This window comes from Poeciliopsis prolifica, unplaced genomic scaffold (assembly GCF_027474105.1).
Source record: "Poeciliopsis prolifica strain line A6 unplaced genomic scaffold, Auburn_PproV2 SCAFFOLD014, whole genome shotgun sequence".
Lineage (NCBI taxonomy): Eukaryota > Metazoa > Chordata > Actinopteri > Cyprinodontiformes > Poeciliidae > Poeciliopsis > Poeciliopsis prolifica.
In genome coordinates, this window is record NW_026562389.1 from 1,680,439 (window position 1) to 1,700,359 (window position 19,921).

General features: G+C 38.4%; 3 protein-coding genes across 4 annotated transcripts in view; 1 reads left to right on the plus strand and 2 right to left on the minus strand.

Moving 5' to 3' along the window:
- Positions 1-1,083: 1,083 nt before the first annotated feature.
- Positions 1,084-3,978, minus strand: foxd5 (forkhead box D5). Its single transcript, XM_055039342.1, has 2 exons — positions 3,929-3,978; positions 1,084-2,604 (listed from the first exon to the last, which is right to left on the minus strand). The coding sequence occupies exons 1-2, from the start codon at positions 3,976-3,978 to the stop codon at positions 1,251-1,253; spliced, it is 1,404 nt and encodes a 467-aa protein (XP_054895317.1). The 3' UTR covers positions 1,084-1,250.
- A 106-nt stretch (positions 3,979-4,084) lies between these two features.
- On the minus strand, positions 4,085-16,916 carry cbwd (COBW domain containing). Its single transcript, XM_055039344.1, has 16 exons — positions 16,795-16,916; positions 16,399-16,506; positions 15,808-15,894; positions 15,038-15,134; positions 14,175-14,266; positions 12,374-12,433; positions 11,712-11,749; positions 10,617-10,663; positions 10,100-10,186; positions 9,950-9,994; positions 9,327-9,383; positions 7,500-7,551; positions 5,787-5,855; positions 5,619-5,684; positions 5,386-5,512; positions 4,085-4,535 (listed from the first exon to the last, which is right to left on the minus strand). Exons 2-16 carry the CDS (start codon positions 16,496-16,498, stop codon positions 4,462-4,464), a joined length of 1,098 nt encoding a protein of 365 aa, XP_054895319.1. The 5' UTR covers positions 16,499-16,506; positions 16,795-16,916; the 3' UTR covers positions 4,085-4,461.
- A 1,434-nt stretch (positions 16,917-18,350) lies between these two features.
- Positions 18,351-19,921, plus strand: part of dock8 (dedicator of cytokinesis 8) — a 55,186-nt gene continuing 53,615 nt past the window's right edge. For both annotated transcript variants that reach the window (XR_008606557.1, XM_055039336.1), the window contains exon 1: positions 18,351-18,585. Coding sequence is in view for 1 of the 2 variants with exons in the window: in XM_055039336.1 (XP_054895311.1) it covers positions 18,533-18,585 (53 nt within the window). In the remaining variant the exon portion in view is untranslated. The remainder of the gene's footprint in view (positions 18,586-19,921) is intronic.

The window sequence follows — 19,921 nt, forward strand, 5'->3', positions numbered from 1 at the left end:
ATAGTCAAACATAGCTTCTTTAACAGTTAAGACATCTGGATTACGTATCTCCTAGTCTAAAGGACTGACAAGAAAAATAAAGAACCACCATCAACACAAATGAGTCATCTTCACTGTGATATTTTGGTTTAAATGAACTCTCAGATGAAGATAAATGCAAGAGGAACAGGGAACAGCAGAGTGAGCACCCAAGAAGTTGTTCAACTTCACATTATGTGTGGGAGAATAAATCAGTCCGCAAGGTGTGATGGATCTAGCAGCTGTTTTAACTATTTTTTGTCATTCACTTCTGTAAAAATTGATGCAACAGCCTTTTTATTTATAATCGAGGGTTTGTAACCTGGCCTCTCATCTTCAAATCTGGTTTAAGAAACAGTGCTGCCTAGTGGATGATTAGAAGAAGTGCATCTTTGTTTCTTTCTTAAAAAAGATGCACTTCTTCAGATTGGCTAAAGGTTTTTATGAAACCTAAACAAAACAAAATAGTTTATTCAAATCTTGCATTTCGCTGCCTTATTGACAAATAAAGTAGAAAAAAAGAAGGATGGCAGCTAAAACTTTAAGAAAAGGCTGCTAATGACATAAGAGGGAAATCTAACAATCTGTATAGCCAGGATGCAGGTTTAAATAGTTTATTAATGTTTCTCTTCCTTCTTTAGCATAAAAGCATCAAAGTACCAACTTCAGTTCTTTCTTTTTTTTTTTCATTTTTGTATTTGAAACTTCACATTTGCATTTGGAAATATTTTTGATATTTAACTGTGTAGTTTTTACTCTGTATGTTCTTGTTTAGGTCTCTGTGTGTGTTTTCTATTTGATCATTGCTTCAACATTCTAAAGTAGTGAACACAACAAATATGTTTTGAACTTTTCTTCCTTTTTTTTCCCACGTCAACCAAGTAAAAACCAACTCAGAAAAATATTTTATGAAACAAGAACATTTTAATCAGAAATACAATGTTACAAAAAAAAAAAAAAATCCAAACTCCATGGTTTTTTGGAGTTTGAATTTTTCAAATTATCACGAAGCCAAAACATACTTCTCAAACATTTATTTTGACACCCCAGTTGGTAGGAAAACAATAAAACAACTCACCATCCAATATCACAGATATATTACCACTCTTCTTATTTACATTACTCCCTTTAAAGCTACAGGTAAAGCACATAAATGTCATGCAACCAAAGTATTTCTTTAAGAAACAGACAACAATAAAAAAAAAACAGACTGTAAAGTGTCTCAGGTGGCCTCAGCATTGAGGGACAGAACGTAGGAGATGCTCGTTTATTAAAGGAGCTGTGCTCGGCATTGCAGGCCTGTAGTACAGGGGAGTCTTTAAAGGCTGCAGGAGCGCTGGAACCAAACGGGATGCCGGGTTTGACATCAGATACCCAAATCCAAGACCACCGTGAAGAGAGTGGGGTGGATGTGGGTTGCGTGCACCGCTGGGAGATGGTCTGCTCATGATGCTGTCGATGCTGAATGAGCACTTTGCTTGAGCGCCAGACTTTGGCTCTGTTAACCACGGCTGCGCTCTGAAGTCTTTAGGCCCACTGCGTTTCCCGTGAGCGTTTAGAGCCCGCGGACAAAGATGGAAAGGAGAAGGGGGCATCATAGTTCCATCCTGCAGGGGTATGTACCGAGCAGGAGCAGCGGGTATGAGATTTACCTGCCCCTGTGCGCCATACGGCTGTCCGTACGGCCTGTAGCTGCTCAGGTTAGAGTAAAACAATCCGTCTCTGCTAAAGTCCGGCTGGTTCCTCTTGAATCGCTTTCTCCTGCGCAGGAAGCTGCCGTTGTCAAACATATCCTCAGACGCAGGGTCCAGAGACCAGTAGTTACCTTTCCCCGGGTTCCCGGGCTCCCTTGGGATCTTAACGAAACAGTCATTGAGAGAGAGGTTGTGTCTGATGGAGTTCTGCCAAGCTGGGAACTTCTCCCTGTAGTAGGGAAACTTGTTGCTGATGAAGTCGCAGATGCTGCTCAGCGTCAGCTTCTTCAGTGGGCTCTGCAGGATGGCCATGGTGATGAGGGCGATGTAGGAGTACGGAGGCTTTACCGAGCCACTCTGAGCCTTCCTGGGCATCGGAGTGTCCGTACTGAAGCTGCTCTCGCTTTCCCCGGAGGAATCGGGCTCTGAGGAGTCGAACTCGGCACCAGATTCTGTCGAAAATACAGCGTCCGTGGAGCGCTCGGTCCGGAACACCAGCGGGTGGACAGGCTCTTCACCGCCCACTATATCAATCTCATGCTCTTCAATAGACAGTCTAGTTTGGTGAGACGCCTCAGATTCACCGGACAGAATCATAGTCGCGCCTAAACTTTGTATGCCAAAACAAGCGTAACGGTGCGTCGTGCGTAAAAGCGCGTCTGTGGTCTGCCTGTTTAAACACAAGGCGGTTTGCGATGGGGAGCGAAGAGGTTTTATAGACAGGGATGCTTCTGCCCTGCAGGCCAGTCCCATTAATCCTTCGGACCTATCAGAGCCCCCTCGCTGCAGGGGGCCACTGCAAGATGGGGCGGAGGGGAATGCCTGGTTGGTGCGAAAGGTCCTTTCACCCCAAGAATGGCCGAATGAGGCATTCTTTAGGATACCTGTTAGTAAGGAGGTAGTTGGAACGACACGAAGAAAGAAAGTGATTACTAACAAAGGCGCATCCAGAAGTGTTGGAAAGGGTAGCGGTGTGGGGGCGCCTAACAGTGCTGAAGGCTGAGAAGAACAGAATTTTGCCCTTAAGGGAAAAATCATCTATTTGAAATCACAACATTTTTTATGCAATTAAGACGCAAACATAACTTTGTTGTAATTTTTTATTTTATTTGTTTATCTACTCAGGAATTAAGTAAATATATAATATTTTATGGCACAAATTGACTGCTGTTGGGTCTTAAATTAACCAAGTTCAGCTTAAGCTTTCTCAAATAAGATACCCCCGTCGTCATTTGTAACAAATTTTGATTATAAATGACTACACTGGTGAGGTGGGGGATGTGAGCATGATGGGAGTGCTGGGTGTTAGTGATTCTACGGTGACATGCTCTCGCTCTTTGGAGTTGCCAATGAATGCAGCATCACATAGGCCTCTGGTTAATAACATCTTGGCCATTGTAAAGAATAATGTATATCGTAAAGAATAATGTATATCGTGATATCCAATTATCAAACGAGACTTTTTTTTAGTTGTCCTACATTTTATAGACTAAGATCAAAGACTTACATCTGCAAAGAGGATACTTGAAACCAGTTTCTCTGCTTTACCGCTTCACAATAAAACAACAATAATAAATTAACTGAAATAAATAAATAATACACCATATTCAAGCGTGAGGTGTTCCAGGTTTACAACCTTACACCTAACTCAAGTTTTCCACCTCTGGATGCCCCGCGGGTGGAGTGACCGTGAAAATGGTGGCGGGATGGGGCTTCCTGCAGCCTGCGGAGAGAACAGGCAGTGTTTGCACCTAATGAGGCCATCAGCATGAGAATCAACAAGGAAACGGTTCAGCTGCGTGATGCGCTCCGCGGTGACGCGGCTCGGGTTCGGGACGCGGAGCTGAAAAGGAAGCGTCAAAGCAAGGGAGCTCCAACAGCGCCATCGACACACACACACACACACACACACACACACACACACACACACACACACACACACACACACACACACACACACACACACACACACACACACACAAAAACGAAGAAAAAAAAACAACAACAACAACAAACAAAACACACGCTGTTACAGCATCTACATTGCAAATGGTCAACGTGGAAGGGCTCCACATGAAGAGCAAGGGGGAAATTATTTGCAATCACAAACATACAACCACTATGCATGTATGTGATTTGACTGAAACCTGAAAACGTCTGCAGTCCTGAACACAGCAGAATCCTAAACTTGATCGATGCTGGAATGCTCAGCCCTGGAGAGCTCTCTGGTCTTCTGACAGTATTTTAAATGAAAGCTGAAACTCATTCTTTTGTCACCTTTAGAGCAACTTTCTTTCAGAACAAAACATTATTCATTATTATTATTATGTAATGAGGATAGAACAAAAAAGTATCAGAACACCATATTTAGAAGATAATTTATTTAAATTAATTTGAAGATACAGAACTGATATGAATACAAGTCCAATTGAGTATCAGAAATGTAAATACTGGCAAACTCATTTAAAGTTTCATTTAAAAAGTGCAATATGTTGATCACTCTCTTTACTCCTTTAGGCGTTAAACACTTTTTTTCCACTTTAATTTTTTACTATCTAGCTTTTTCAAAGGTAGAGGTTGTGATTAAATATCACAGGTTAAAGAAGTTGCAGTTATTTTTACTTTCTATTCTTCCATTCAGTCATCTATAGAAAATAGAGCTTGAGAAGCATAATCAGTTATATGAAATCTGCCATAACCTTCTTACTACACAATCAACTACAGAGATTTTCACAAAGGAGCTTAAAACCTATTTTTTAACTCCATCCATCACAACAGTAGAAATAAAAATCTGCTGCAGGATGTTCTTGTCCAGGTTCTTTCCTGCAATTTAAAGTAAGGGCAAAAAGTTAATTTAGGACAGCAGAATAAAGACACATTCATGTTGAAAAATACTGAACAAACACTTCAAACCTTTAGGTGTGTGTTCAACCTGACTCAAGTCTTTAGTGCAGGTTTTCATAGAGGATTTACAGGTATTTAGTATAATGCTGCTACTGACATGTTTCATTATGGTGATCATCAGGGTGACGTGCAGCACTCTTCTATGAAGGCCACATTTAATTAGACATGCAAGTAGCAATGTTTCTACAATTTTGAGAATATTATTCTTGCTACAGTGTTGTACACTCTTTATCTGGAATGACAAAATAAATTTGAATTTGGTTTTAAGCAAACAACAAATTCTCAACACTGACAGATTCTCCCACCTGAGATCCAACTCTCCTCCAGAGTCAACATAGACCTCTTATCTGCTTCTGTGGCTACTATTGTCCACACAATAATACAAATTTTAATCTAGCTTGTGGTTGTAACTTGATAAAGTGAGAAAACATTCAAATGGGTCTGTGTACTTTTGCAAGGAACTGTACCTGCAAATCCAACCTTCATTCTACAACTAACTTTAATGACACTAATCAGTGTAAACAGTAATGCTAATAATAAAATTATCATTTAGGATGATTTGGTGGGATATGTTTTAGGAAGCCAAAAACTACAGTAAAAGGACTAAAATGTATTATTGTGAAATAAAATCAAAAGCATCATGTTATAAATTCACTGAAACCTCCCCAAAACAACTTTAAGTTCATTAACATTTATACATTTTTCTGACAACAATGTCTAAAAAGGCATCAAGATGTGTGTGTACATATGTGTATATGAGCTTACCTACCTATAAACACCAGCCTGTTTGTGTGTGGGTTTTCCTCCCAAAGTTGTGGAGTCTCATTTAACTCGTATAGCTCATGGACCCCCTGCAGCATTACTTGGTGCGCTTTGCCTGCAAATGATACTATACCCTGAAAACACACAAGTCACAAGTAAAACATTAAGCTGCCTCAAATGAATAGTCTAACTGGTTAATAGATAATAAAACCACCAGGGAACTATTGTGTTCTGCTGTACCTTCAACCGGATGACACTCATGGGTTCCCCTGCTTTGTTACAGAACTTCTTTTCCCAAAGCAAATCCTGTGACAGTGGAAAGTGAGTGTTTACGTTTCAAAGAATGTAATGGTACCAAAACTAATTAGCAGTGGCAACAGGGAGAAGAATAATAGATCGTGTCTTTACTTGGATGAAAGTATTTAGGGCATCTTCACAGAGGTCTCCCGTCACCTCAAACGTCGCAGTTAAAATACTCTGGAGGTGATAGAAAAATAACGCATACATTACATTATAGGTAGATTCATGTTGTTTTTAAAAACATAAATAGTAACCATGACAATAAAACTGTACACTTCCATATGAAATGCAAAGCTCGTTCTGTATTTGATACGTAATTTGCTGACTAGCACTGCTGCTTTAATAACTTAAAAAATCTTATTTTCAGGAGCTAAACATTTATTTGCAAAGATGTTTTCAGTTTAGTGAGACTAATGGTGAGCTCTGAACAAAAGATGCACTTTTTACGCCCCGGCTGAGGACTTTGTCAGTGAATGTGTCAAAACCCACAGTCCCATTTGGCACCCGAAATGGAGTGACGGTGTCCCGCTCTTTGCATCTTTCTCACACACACGCTCGCCCCTCCTTCTTTGATGCTTCCTCACAACATTAAAAAGGACACCTTGCGGATATTCGTGGGAGGTTTGGGTTTTAGTGCTGAGGTTACACAGTTCCTTGTCATTTGGTATAACAACAGAAAAAGTGGCATTCTCATTTACATGAAAAGAGGGGTGTGATGGAGGTGTGGTCGTGTGTCAGGGGGATCTGAAGGACAGTGGAGATTCATGCGGGAAAAGGAACTTGAGAGAAAACACACAAACAATGGTGTTATTAACCCCGGTTTATCCTCATCCTGTGATAAAAGTTCATGTGTATAAAGCACAACTAACTGCAGCAGAGCGTCATTTCTCGTGGTACTCTTGTGTGGAAAAAAATATTAAAGAAGTTCAGAAAAATGATGGTTGACAACATTTTGAGGGCCATACAAAAATATTTGAACTTTCCGCATACTTTCCAAAAATACAAGAAAAAAAATCTATGCATTTCATTGGGATTATATACATTATAGCCACATATCAATATTTTCTCTATTTCAATACACCTATGTATTAGAGTACAGGTGTTTGACATTTTCGTTGGCGTCCACATATCTCTGATGTTCCACAGTCACTTTTTGTAGAAGTTCTTCTGTTTTTTAAAACTCAAAAATACATGCGCAATCTCAACTATTTTTAAAAAATTAATCTACCCAGTTACACATTTGGACTACGCTATTCTTTAATAACAAGATAATATTTGTGTTGAAATTTTGACCTCATTGTGCAGCATTTTCTCCTTTATTTTGTTGTTACATATTTTATATCCGATCTTTGTGTGAACTTACTTACTTTGATTCCACATGACTTTGCCGCAGTAGAATTTCCTCATTGTGGTACAGTACATAAATATCTATTCTGTTTTATATCGAATTGAAAACACACCATCCTCACTGGATGGTGTGAGGATGGTAACTTGCTGTAGAGATTGAAAATTGTGGTTTCAAAGTTACAAATATCTAAAAATGTTTAATGTGGGCGGGGGAGTTCTTGCTAGTCTAGGGCTACAGTGCTTGGGTTGCTGTAAGCTCAGATTGACTCCATTTGTAATCTAACATGAAAGCAAACGCATCAAGTTGATCACAACACAAAAAGTACAGCAGGGCGGGAGTTTTCACTGAAGTGTTAAAGCCCCGCATTCCCCTTTATCCTGCAGGAAACGATGTGCTGAAATAAATTAACAAACTAAAAATATGGTAACACTATCAGCAATGCACAAAGCAAACTCAGATCGGTGTAAACAAACCTTGTCCAGGTGTGGTCTGGTCGGTTTCGCAAGCTGGAGCTTCTCAGCGAGTCTTTCAGATCAGAGATATAAATAGACATGAAAATTTGTTTCACAGTCTCATCCAACAATTTCATCCAACGTTATTTTTAAACACCTGATAACTTGAAGAAACATTTTGAAGTTGTTAGGCTATGTTAGACTTATTAACAAGCAGATAAACCAAGCTTTTGTTTCTGATAGTTTGAGCTTTACACTGCAACTCATGATTCATTAACTACCTTTAACATTAAAGATGCTTACTTAGTTAAAAAATTAACCTATAATTAATTATTTTTAAAACTTAAATTCTATAATAGTTAAAAATAAAAGGTGTGGGAGTATTTGAAATATTTGAAATTCCCACCTACAGAAGAACTTTTTCTTCCGTCTTACATCTCTACTTGTGTCGATGCTTAATGACATCCCTAAATGGAGTTGCGAATGCTTTAGAAATGGCAATTAAATCCTTTGGGATACTGACCACAGCTCCCAAACAAACTATTACCCCAGTTCCCTCTGACCTCACAAGGAGGCTAAATGTTGTGTCCAGCTGCTTTAGCCCTCCATGCTGGTAGTACCACTCAGGCAGAGCTGCGGGGGAGGGGGGCTTCAAACGGCCAGCATGGGGCTGAAAAACGAGGAGGGGCCAAGACTCAAAAGGCAGGGGGAAAGGAACTATCTGTTGGGACAAGGGGGACTCACTGGGTGCCAGTGGACACACACAGCTCTAATCCTCTGCATCTGGTCAAGAGACACTGACTCGGGTCATGTAAGGGAGCTTTAACGCGGCGGCTGGTTCATTCATATGAAGGGACGAACACCGATTCTATTCATGAGAATGAGATTCAGCTGGGTATACAATATGATGACCGTCCTGCGGTGTGATGGGGGGGCGGGACACAGTCAGTCAAAAAAAAAAAGGGAGTCTGTTAATTAGAGAGAAACATAGCAGCAATATCAAAGGCTGCTGTCAGACAAACTAGTAACAAAAGCCAACAATGGAATAGAAATATTTTTACCCTGCAGGTTTTGCAAGAATGCCATATTATTAGTTCATATGTTTCATAGTTTTAGAAGATAAATACCGAACTCAGAAGGTACATAATTGTCTTTAGTGTGGAAGTATTTCTCAGACCTTTTTGTTCACACAAATTAGGTGCATCAATAAAAGAAAAGTTGAAGTGTTGATACATGAGGAAAAATCAAATATCTTCACACTGACTACTTTGTTAAATCCAACTCTCCTCAGACAGATGTCAGTTTGGGAACAACTGTGAAGAAAGCAGCTGAAATACTAATTATTAAATCTGATGACGTTAGTTTAATGATGCAGCAGAACAATTTTTTCTGTACATCTTTCCTGTGACAGAATTAAAAGCGGGCTGAAAATTTTTACGAGCAGACTCACTTCAGCCTGTGTCAAAACAGAGAGAACAAGCTACCAGAAATCCTAGCATTTTCATAAATTATGTTTTCTGTTTTATGAAAAGACCATCAGTAGAAGACAGATGTAAATTTACTGAAGATGGACACAGATATCTTTTTTCAAAGAAAAAACAGATGTTAAATGCAGTGTATTACTTCAGTGCATGTGAAAAGTAATTATTTTAAAGAAGTCAGTACATGTCCAATCTTAAGTGAGTCAGATCATCATTAGTCACACTTTTCAATATAGACATCCTTAGTAAATATATAACTAGTACATTACTGCAGTAGAGTTTGTAAGCAAGTAAAGCTTAAATCGGGCATAAATGACTAAATAGTACACATTTTTCTCAACAAAAGTAAAATAAAAACCAAACTTACTTTGCTCCGTCCTGACAGTCAAATGAATGCAGATCCAGGACGTCACAGAGATCCACTCTGCAAAGATGATAACATTTTCTTCCATTTCATTTAAACTTAAAACGAACCACAAGGAATAATTTGAGCTTTGGTCCTGAACTAACCTTAAGGGTAACAACGAGAACTAACCAACAATAAATGCCTCCACAATACTGTTTCAATTAGCCCCTCGCTGAACGGCCTTTCATCTGTTCACCCAGGTCTGAGCTCTGCAGGAGGGCGGCACAGAGTCCAAACACACCCGACCTTTCATTTACACCACAGTGTGTTAGGCCTCTGCGGGCTGCTACACACGCATTTGTGTGTACGCACATTCAACATGGAGCCACCCTGCAGGCCTGGGGGTCAGAGGGCAAAGACTTGTGGGAAACTGGACACCAACGTGGGCTTGATGTTTACTCAGGGCGCTGTAGTTTGTGTTTGCTTATGTGCACGTCTCCTTGTCTGAGCTGCTTCATCTTTGATACAAAGATCTGAGCAAGAGTTATGATGAACACAGCAGGATAGCTGGACCACAGAAAAAGCTACTTAACCTCATCTCAGCGAATGACCCTTTATTTGTTTGAAAAAAAAAAAGGACTCACCTTGATCTCTGGGTCTCTAAAATCTTAACAAGACCATTTATAGACCTGAGGTGAGAGGAGAAAAATTACGATCATTCGAATTGGCAGCTCAGCCTTACTTTTAAACCCACATCAGTGATGGAGGATTGGTTGTAAGAAGTCGTTTTGGACCTGACAGTGTCTCGAACTTGGTTCAGTTCCTCCTCCTCCACCAGATCGGTTTTATTGATAATGGTGAGGTCAGCGAGAGCAACCTGTCTGAGAAGACATTAAGCAAAGAAGAGCGAATACGGTAAAGGTTCCTTTACCATCGTCAAATCTTTATTCTTAAAAAAGATTTTAAAAATAAAATTTTTTTAAAATCTTTTTTCTACATCTAGAAACACTGTTCTAGCCGTAATCATGGACCAGGATAAAGTTTTGCTCAGTCATGTTTGTAAAATGTTTTTTACACTTGTTAGCAATAATTGACCTGATATCTGACAGCTGGCTTTTTTCATAGTTTTAAGGTAGCTTTTGAACTCGTTCTTATTTTTTAAAAGTTCAGATCAGGGCTATTCATTAAAGAGCACTGGTGTCTCATAGACACACTCCCTCAAAAGGAGTGTGTATTGATAGTATTTAGTGAGCAAGAGAAACAAAATAAATAAAAAAAAGAGCTAAAATACATAAACGTCAGTAGTCAGACCTGGATGCCTCATTGACAAGTCCTTCTGCTTTCTCCTCCTTTAGTTGCTATAAAAGAAGAAATAATAAAGATGTTGCACAGAAATTCTCAAAATTAACTTTACAATATTAAAGGAGAAATCCATACAAATACCAGGATTGGGGTTTTGTGTGATAGACCTAAACAAACTCGTGTGAAATCATAAAGTGGAACCAAAAGCGCATATCGTTTACAAAGGTTTTTGCTAATAAAAATGTGTGTAATCAGAACCATCATTTGCTGGAGTTATAGATGCAACTCTGCTGGAGTATGTCGTTACCAGCTGAGCATACCTAGAGGCTGAAATGTTAAGCCATTCTGCTTTGCAAAGTATCTCAAGCTCAGTTCAATGCTTGCAGAGTTGAGGAGTCTTAATAATTTGGCAAGACAGTGTGATAACAGAACATTAGGGCTGCATGAATCACTAAGATCACTGTGGTGATCTCAGCCACACATGGCCACAATAAGCCCACCCACTCACTCCTGTTTTATCAAACCCATACCATCACAAGAGAAACACAAAATGTTAGATAGATAGGTACATTTCAGGAAGGTGAGGGAGGAGAGTGGTATTTTTAGATCAATATCAAAAAAATAAATGCAATGGGAAGCAGGTAAGAGGACATGACAGCCCCATTGCAATGGTCATTCCTCTGATATCTATTACTCTGCCAACATGAGTTTGATTCCCTCCTATCTGTCAGGATTCCCTTCATCTTGCTTCACAAAATGCCATGAAATGTGTCACTTCACTGAGCATGACACCTCTAAATTAGAGCCCATTATCTGGGTGTCACTTGTCTTGTTCCTTTTAAGTAGCACAAAGAGGCAGGATGTGTTTGTTCACTGAAAGGAGGGGAATGTAAGAATCTCAGAGGTTAAGCAGACTGCTGTAGATGTAAAAAAATAAAATAAAATCTGCACCAACAGTAAATATAACAAATCAGTGATTTCAGGTTGCCTGTGAAAATCAGAAACTACTAAACGAAAGAATTTACAGCAGAATAAGCTCTCAAATGAACGAAAAAAAACTTTTTATTCTGTCTTCCTATTAAAACAAACATCTCCGTCACATACCTGAAGCCCATACTTTGCATCAATGACAGTCACAATTCCTGCAGTAAAAAAAGCAAAAAAATGATCAAAACATGAATCGAACACTTTTTTTTCTGAACCAAAGCTCCATTTCGGTGTCAGTCAGTAATTTTCTGAGTTATTCAGTCTGAACAGAGGACTTGGTGAATGAGCCGGAACAGAGAGGACAGCTGAGCATTCTGTGTGAGGAGCAGCAGCTCATTCATTCAAACATCCCAAAATGAAGCAAATGAACAAGAAAAGTAGGAATTGAGAGCAAACTAAATACAATGTGGTAAATATTGAGTTAAAACTATGACACCTATGACAGCTCAACATTACTTGTTCTAATGGTTCCAGTGTATGGTTAACAAGCCTGCTGCACACTCAAAAAAAAAAAAAACACTTGCATAAAAAGTGACACCTTTAAGCTCAAAGAAATTTATCAGTGTCACACAAATGTTGAACTATAAAGTACACCAACAATGTTTGGATGACTCTGCATGAGGTTTTCAAATGTAAGATCTACCAGCTGTTTAGCAGTTGTGGAGGTAGGATCATGCATAATGGGGCACTACCTTTGGATTCTCAATCTTCTCCCCGCATCAACAGGAACTTGGTTCAAACAAAGAGGCTCACAAAACAATACAAAAACAGATATTCACCATCTAAGTAGACATCACTGCCAAGCTCTGCATCAACCCAAAACATGGAGGCCACAGCTCCTGCGAAGAGGAGGCAGTATATTAGGAAAAAGAAGAAGGAGGGAAAAATAGAAAGATTAAAGCTAAACTAGAGCGAGATCAGAGATCTAATTTATACATAACCTTGCCAGTACGCTAATATATGCTGATTTATATGAGTAAATGTGAAAATTGGCCTAAAATTTATGGCAAAAGCAAGATTTTTATTTCCTGATTCATTAAGGTTTTAGATTTTAAAATAACAGAACAGAAATTTTCATAACTTATGAAAATGACATCTTGTGCTTCGTTTGATGGACAACAATACTTCAACAAAATGTAAAAAAAAAAAAAAAAAAAAGCAAGAAAAAAAAAAAGATAGAAAATATGACATTTATTTTTGTTCTGACTTAAAGTGAAGAGAAATGACTTGATGTTTGCTTGCTCTTATTTAGAAATTAATCTACTTTGGAATTTTCTATATCCAAACTATTTTTTTTTTCAGACAGAGCCCAGAAATCCGGATAAAAGCAATTTCAAAAGCCATCAATTGTTCTCGTCCTTCTGGTACATTTGGTTTGTTTCCATTTCGCACATTTGTCAACCTGTCAGGTGAGGATAAGTAATAATTGCAAATATTTGATGGGCGCATAATACAAATGCAGTTCTTGAATGGCATGTTTCATATAAGTCATCCAACCTCATGCTTGGAAGACCAGAGGAGAATCCTCCCTGGAGTCTTTATGATTGACAGCGCTGCCGGAGCCAATGACAGGCCTGTCGGGGGCCATAACGAGCCAATGATGAGGAAGAAGAGTCAGGCCAGCCCCAGTCTGGGTCTGCTCTGTTTGTTTTGACTGAGAGCTGGGGTAGCGAGTGTCTTCCAGTGACGCTATCTCCTGACACCTGTCACTTAGCGACATGCCACAATGCCCCCACTTTAACAGCCCAAAGCTTATTTCCAGATTGGCAGCAAAGAGATGAACGGACAATTAGATGCTTTTCAGGATTCCCCTTGGTGTTGCTGTCACAGCAACATGACTTTGATCTTTGGCTTGTCAGAAAATGTCCAACTTTTGATGTGAGATTTACAAAGTATGTGGGAGAAACTATCAATTTGGACACACACACAAGAAAAGAAAAAATAACAGTAAAAGATGGATTCAGAATTAACTGAAATGAAGAAAACACACAGTTTTCCCCTTTTGTTTTACTCTTGTACAACTTGTAACATGTGTAAATTAATCTTTTATTCTAATATTATTAAACTGAACATTTTAGAAAACCCAAAGCTTTAAGTCCTGATAGGAGAGAAAAAATACAATGCTAAAAAAAAGGTTTTGTTCACCCTTAAAATAAAAATCTTCCATATCACCCCTAACATTCCCTTCAAAAATAAATGCAATAAAATGCTTTCTTAATTGAATCTTTCCTCATTGGAGTTAATCACTACATATGGAACATTTTTATGGTTTAAGATAGAATAAACATCAATATAGAACAAAGACAAGAAAACATACCATTACACTAGATGCAGATTGGTGTCTGTTTGCATAGATCAATAAACAGGTACATTGCTGCATTTATAGCAGTAAAGTTAAGTGACCTATGTTTAAATAGACAATATGAACTGTGAAAATTAAGGCTGGAATAGGGGCTCAGTGATGGAGAACTCAATGGACAATGTGACATCCTGGGGTCATCACTTATATATAACACGATCAGCCAATCAGGAAACACATATTTATAACATCTTGCCTGGATTTAGCTCTAAGTGCATTACCTGGATCAGCAAGTCCTGTTGTTTCTAGAAGAATGTAGTCAAACTTTCCTTTCTTCTCCATCAGGTTTTCAATGGCTTTGAGCCCGTTATCCCTAAGGAAATAGCAAAAGAACCAAGCAATGAGCAGGCTATAGCTAAGGTAAGTACATGAAAATACTTACTGGACTGATTTCATACGTCACATTTCCAGTCTAATGACCACCAGAGCAATTGCCCTCACAAACATGCACACATTTATACACCAATCAGCAGATCAGTAGGCTACTTTGGGTCTGAATTTGTTATTTTAAGAGTAGGAGAATGACGAATCTGCAAAATGTTTCTAGTTCAAATTTCAGTTAATTACTGGGCAATTGAAATAAAACATAGACAACCAAAAATAAACTAAAGATCAATTTGAAAGGAATATTGAAATGTTATTATATTACAATTTTTTTTTGCTTTAAAAAAAAATTACAGACTCTGCAGTGACACTGAATTTTTTTGACTAGGTTCGCAAATTAAGAGGGAGAGTTGGCAGAAGCATTTCTATTTTTCTGTAAAAAATCTCCACAAGACTGAGTATTTTACAAAAGAGAACCTAGATCTGAGGAAGTTGAATTAAGTAGTTGGTTGTTGCCGCATGTGCTAAGAGAAACTATTCAACAAACTCTAGAGATAAACATCTTTTTTTCCACAGTATCATCACTTTTCAAAAAACATATACATACACAAAAGATACCAAACTAAAATATGTTTTAATGTTAATAAACAAAAATATAAATATTTTTATTCTTCCATGTGATTTTTTAAGTTAAAATATATTCGTGACAAAAAAGATTTCTAAAAGTGCATTTCAGATGAACTGCAGTTCCAATGCATACTTGACAGAGCAGCAAAGGCAGCCATTTCTCAGCTCCAGCCACTCCTCATACAGCTCCCCTGCCTGACTCACTGCCAGCGACTTCTCAAGAGCGCTCCCTGCAGGGAGGGGAAGGTGGTACAGGGGGCAACAGAGGATAGGCAGCTTTCAGAGGTACTGTTAAGGCTTAAAAGACATTTCTAAATATTTTATCAGTTTTTAAACATCTGAAGCATTTCAGTGAAAACCATTTACTAGGCGAATTTTCTTATCTGTGTAGTTCATAAACAAATATATTCAAATCTCATATTGTCAAGAGCAGGGGTCTGTAAACTTTATAATACAAATAGATAGTTTTACTTGTATTTCAGCTATATAAAGCTCATTAGGTTTAATAACCTTTCAAAAACTAAAGTAAGTTTTAATTAAAAACCTGCAAAAATGTGTCGTAATTTTCAAGGAACCACCATTTTATAGGTTTTAAAAAAGAGAAAAAACAACATACCATTCAGTCTTCATTAAGAATAACAAGTGAGCTTTCAGTTCCTGATTACAGTTTCATTTTCCTGTATATAAGTATTCATGTGTAGATCATAGACATTGTCCTATTTTATTCACCTGTTAGCTCTGACCTAACACACAAATCCCTTTTTAATTAATATTAGAGTAGCATACTTTTTTCTTTGCACATTAGCTGCTCATAGCACAAATCCAAGATGTGACTCAACCATCTACTAAACAGGCTGCACATGTTTTCAGTTAGGTTTTACGTCACTTCTTCTCCTCAATTACCTTCTCCAAACTCATTGAGAATGACAGCAATCCGCTTGTTGTGTTGTTCCGTCAAGATATAATTCAGCAGTGTGGTTTTCCCGGCCCCTGTAAAGAAATGGATTTTATGTTGAGGTTTTATGCACACACAAAAGGGTACCTATGCAAGTCCCATCAGTAATTTTTATTATTTCAGAGCCAGTCTGTGTTTAGAATCTACTAAATGCTTGAGATTGGGGAGGGGGTTCACTTTCCAGCAGAACAATACTAAAAATAAGGGCAGTGTGACGATGGAATTGCTTAAATCGAATAATCCTCATGTGTTCAATTGTCCCAGTCATAGTCCAGACCTAATCTGTGGCAAAACTGGAAAGGATCATTCACAAAGACTATATAAAAAAATATATATTTTTATATAGTAAAAAAAAAAAAATAATTGGACAACTACTTTTTAATTGTCCCATCACATAAAATAAAATGATAAGATGTAAACTAGTTCAAGGGGTATGAGTACTTTTCCAAGGTGCTACACTTATGATATTAAACAGTCTGAGTTAACAGTCCTACAGCTTTGTCTGAGCTTTTAATCTTCTTATTTAGTTCACATCTCACCCAGGTAGCCAGTGATGATGGTGACAGGAATCTGTCGAGCTGGGAGACCAGGTTGGCTGTCAATGGGCACCAACTCTGGACAATCATCCTCCTCCTCCATTTTGTAAGCTTAATTGGGAGTAATGAATAAAAAAAGTTACATTAATTAGGATCCATGAATGTGACATACGTGCCTTTATGAACAACTTGCATCAATGTTAATATCATAAAACAGTTGGAATGAAGTTTTTTTCCCCTAATATTACTCAAAATGAGGCTTGGTGTTTCTATAATTTAATTCCAGGAAAGGCTGTTGATAAATGCAAGCCTAAACAACATCACTCAATATGTTAGTCGTAATCTAATCAATGATAAAACAATGATAATAAACACTGCATAGACAGATAATCCTCCAACCTGATGGGTGATCACGGCAACATAAGTTATTAATTCACAAAAAGCGTGAAAAAACGACCTCGGATTGACAACTTTGCTCCCACAAAGAGCTTTACAGCCCCTCGATTTATAGTTATGACAGCGTGCGCCACACTAAATATTGTCCGGTAAGATCCTCGTGCTCCAGCCATGGTTCCGCTTTTTCCCCCTTCTTCTTCTTCTAGTGGTTTTACAATTCCAAAATTACCAACTACTAAAACTAAAATAAACACTACTCAAAATGTAAATTATCTGCAAGTTTTAAAAATCAAAACTTGTTTTCGAAATTAAATACACAAGAATTTTATTTTTCAGCTTGTTTTGGAAATAGTCTGACAGAACCAAGGGGCTTGATCAATGCACAGTGACATAAATCAACCAGAAGATGTCGACAAAAACATTTTAGATGAGCTCACTGAATTCATTCTCATGGCGGGAATGGGCACTAAAATGATCTGGAAATATGCAAATTTTGTTCTGACTAATACATTATAATGCTCCCTTAATTATGCGCCTTCAAGACCTTGCAAAAACATTTTAGTTATCAATCGCAATTGTTTATTTTAGTTTGTCATATTTAGTTAAGATATTTTATTATTTATTTATTGTATTATTTTTATTTTTAAAATATCAACTGTCAATTTTAACATATGATAATAACAACAAAAATGCTTCATATAAGAGAGTTCTCTTTCTAAATTTCTGTAAAGATTACTATAAAAATTCAAAAGTGACGTTAAACCTTCAAATGTGGTTTGAGTAGGAGTTGAGTATGATGCTATAGGATTACATATGCAACTCATACAGTGCAGGTCAGTTAAGTTCAAAACAATTGTTTCTATTAGTTCATTATTTGTTTCCTTTCCAATCTTAAAACGTGGCTGAAGCAGGTCAAAATGATGTTATAGGTTATCATATGCAACACACTATTAGTGAGTGTGTCAAATTGAATGAATACAAAGTAAGATAACGTACAGCTTCTTATAACTTCCTTTCAATCTTTAAAGAAGTTCTTTGTGGATAGGTGTGCTTTCTAAGGGTCTTCTAAAAGGTTCCTTTTAAAAATGGTTCAACCCATCAGCAAAGTGAGGGTACAACGTCGTAAAGTGGGGATTTAACCAGGAGCAATTTAGGATCCGTTTAAAGCTGAAATAAGCCATAAAAAAGCAGCCAAGATTTCTAGAAGTTATTGAGAAAGTGTTAAGAAAAGCGAGCAAAATCTATTAGTCAGGCCACTTTAAAATACTACTGCGCAAATGTAGGTAAGACTTTTGCGCAGCACACTCAGATTGGGGAGAAATAAAATCTTCCCACGTGCCTCAAATGCCTTTTGAACAAGTAAATGAATAAACAAATAAATAAATAAATAAATAAATAAATAAATAAATTTCTGGTAACGCTCATGTCAGCAGCGAGGGAGCGCATGAGCCTCATGCATCCACCCTGTCTGTCCCATTCTCCTCCTCCTCCTCTTCCTCCTCCCTCGCTCCGGTGTCAGTCTGACTCCCTCTATCTCGCATTTACTCCCTCGACGGGATACCTCAAAGCACATGCGGAAGTTTCCACCCCGGACAGCTGCTGCTGCCGCCGCCGCAGCTCAAATGAGCTTCTGACAGTTGATCATTAGGAGGGGAAGCAGTGACAGCGAGGAGGCGGGCGAGGCGACGCCGCCAGGAAACACCACAGCCGGATCCGCTGGACTGGACCTCAGACCCCGCACATGGCTTCTCTCAGCAGCGCAGAGCGACGGGCTTTCGCTCTGAAGATCAACAGGTAAGGAAAAAAAAAAACTAAAAACTAAAAGCTTATGATTTGTTTATGATCCTTCGGGATGAAACGAGCGAATGCAAAACTGCAGAGAAATAGTGGGAGGGCGCAGTTTGTTCAGCGCGGAGCAGGCAGGCACATGTTGTGAATAATAAAAGCTGCAGGTTGTTTCACTCTGCCCCGGAAAAAAAAGGCAGCCTGAAGGGCTATCAACTGTCCCAACGTTTCTATAACTTGACTGGAAGTCTTATTAAGACCTGTTGCAACAGGCTTGGTAATATTGACAATGTTTTTTTTTTTTTTTATAAGTTCACTCTTATTTACATCATTTCTTTTTCTGTCCCAGATAATGGTATACATTTCGGAAGCAAACCTTGTGCTTTAGATCTGTCCATGAGTGTCATTTCCTCTTCTTGACCATGCAGATTCTAATGTGATCATTTCCTGTGGTGAGTTAGCTCTGACAAGTCCAGGGAATTGGTATAAATGAGGGTTGTGTGATCATAGTTCCCACTGTGAAGCTGACCAGGTGGGAAGGAAGTATGCATATGGAAGTCCATTGTGTCCTATTCCTTCTCTGTTTTTGACTTCTACTATGATTAGACCTGCAGTGACTCAAAAGCTTGTGTGTTTTGTGTAATATTGCAGAAGTCTGACAGTGCACTGGAGTTCATTCACATTGTGAAAGTGGATGTAGAGGAGGGGTCATTTTGATTCCAAAATATTTTATTTTTTTGCTTTGGGTTTGTTGTAGTGAAAGTAATAATTCTCTGCAGTATTTGCAAATGAATGAGTTTGTCAGTGGTCAGTGGGATCTTTTCTTTGTTTCCCCATGTGCAGTAATAATAGAGCTGCATTCTTGATTGAAATAGCCAGGAGAAATCGTGGTTCTCTGTTTTTGTGCTGCGCTGTGCAGAGCTGAGCTCAGCGGTTGGGAGATCAGAGAGAAGTTGGGCCAGAGCCTGAATGCAGTGATGAGCCAGCATCTGGGCTGGCTACAACACGTGATACTGTAGCATTGCAAGGTGTTTGAACAGATTTATGTATCAACTGTGTAGTTTCATTAAGCCTTACTGAACCATTTGAATGCAATAAAACTCTGCAGTTTGCATCGATTAGCAGTTAAGAGGTTTTTAGCTGTTGCGGTTTCATAATGTTTTATGTTGCTTTAAATCAGGGATCTGGTAGCTTCCTCTCAATGAAGGTGTTCTTATTGCAGGTGTTCCATAGATTGTTATTTTATCTTAACCTGGTTTGTTCATGTCACCTCTAACTTGTCTGCGGGTAGACAAGTTAATATTTCGATCTTCATGGTACTGTTTGTTCTCTATTGTTCACTAAC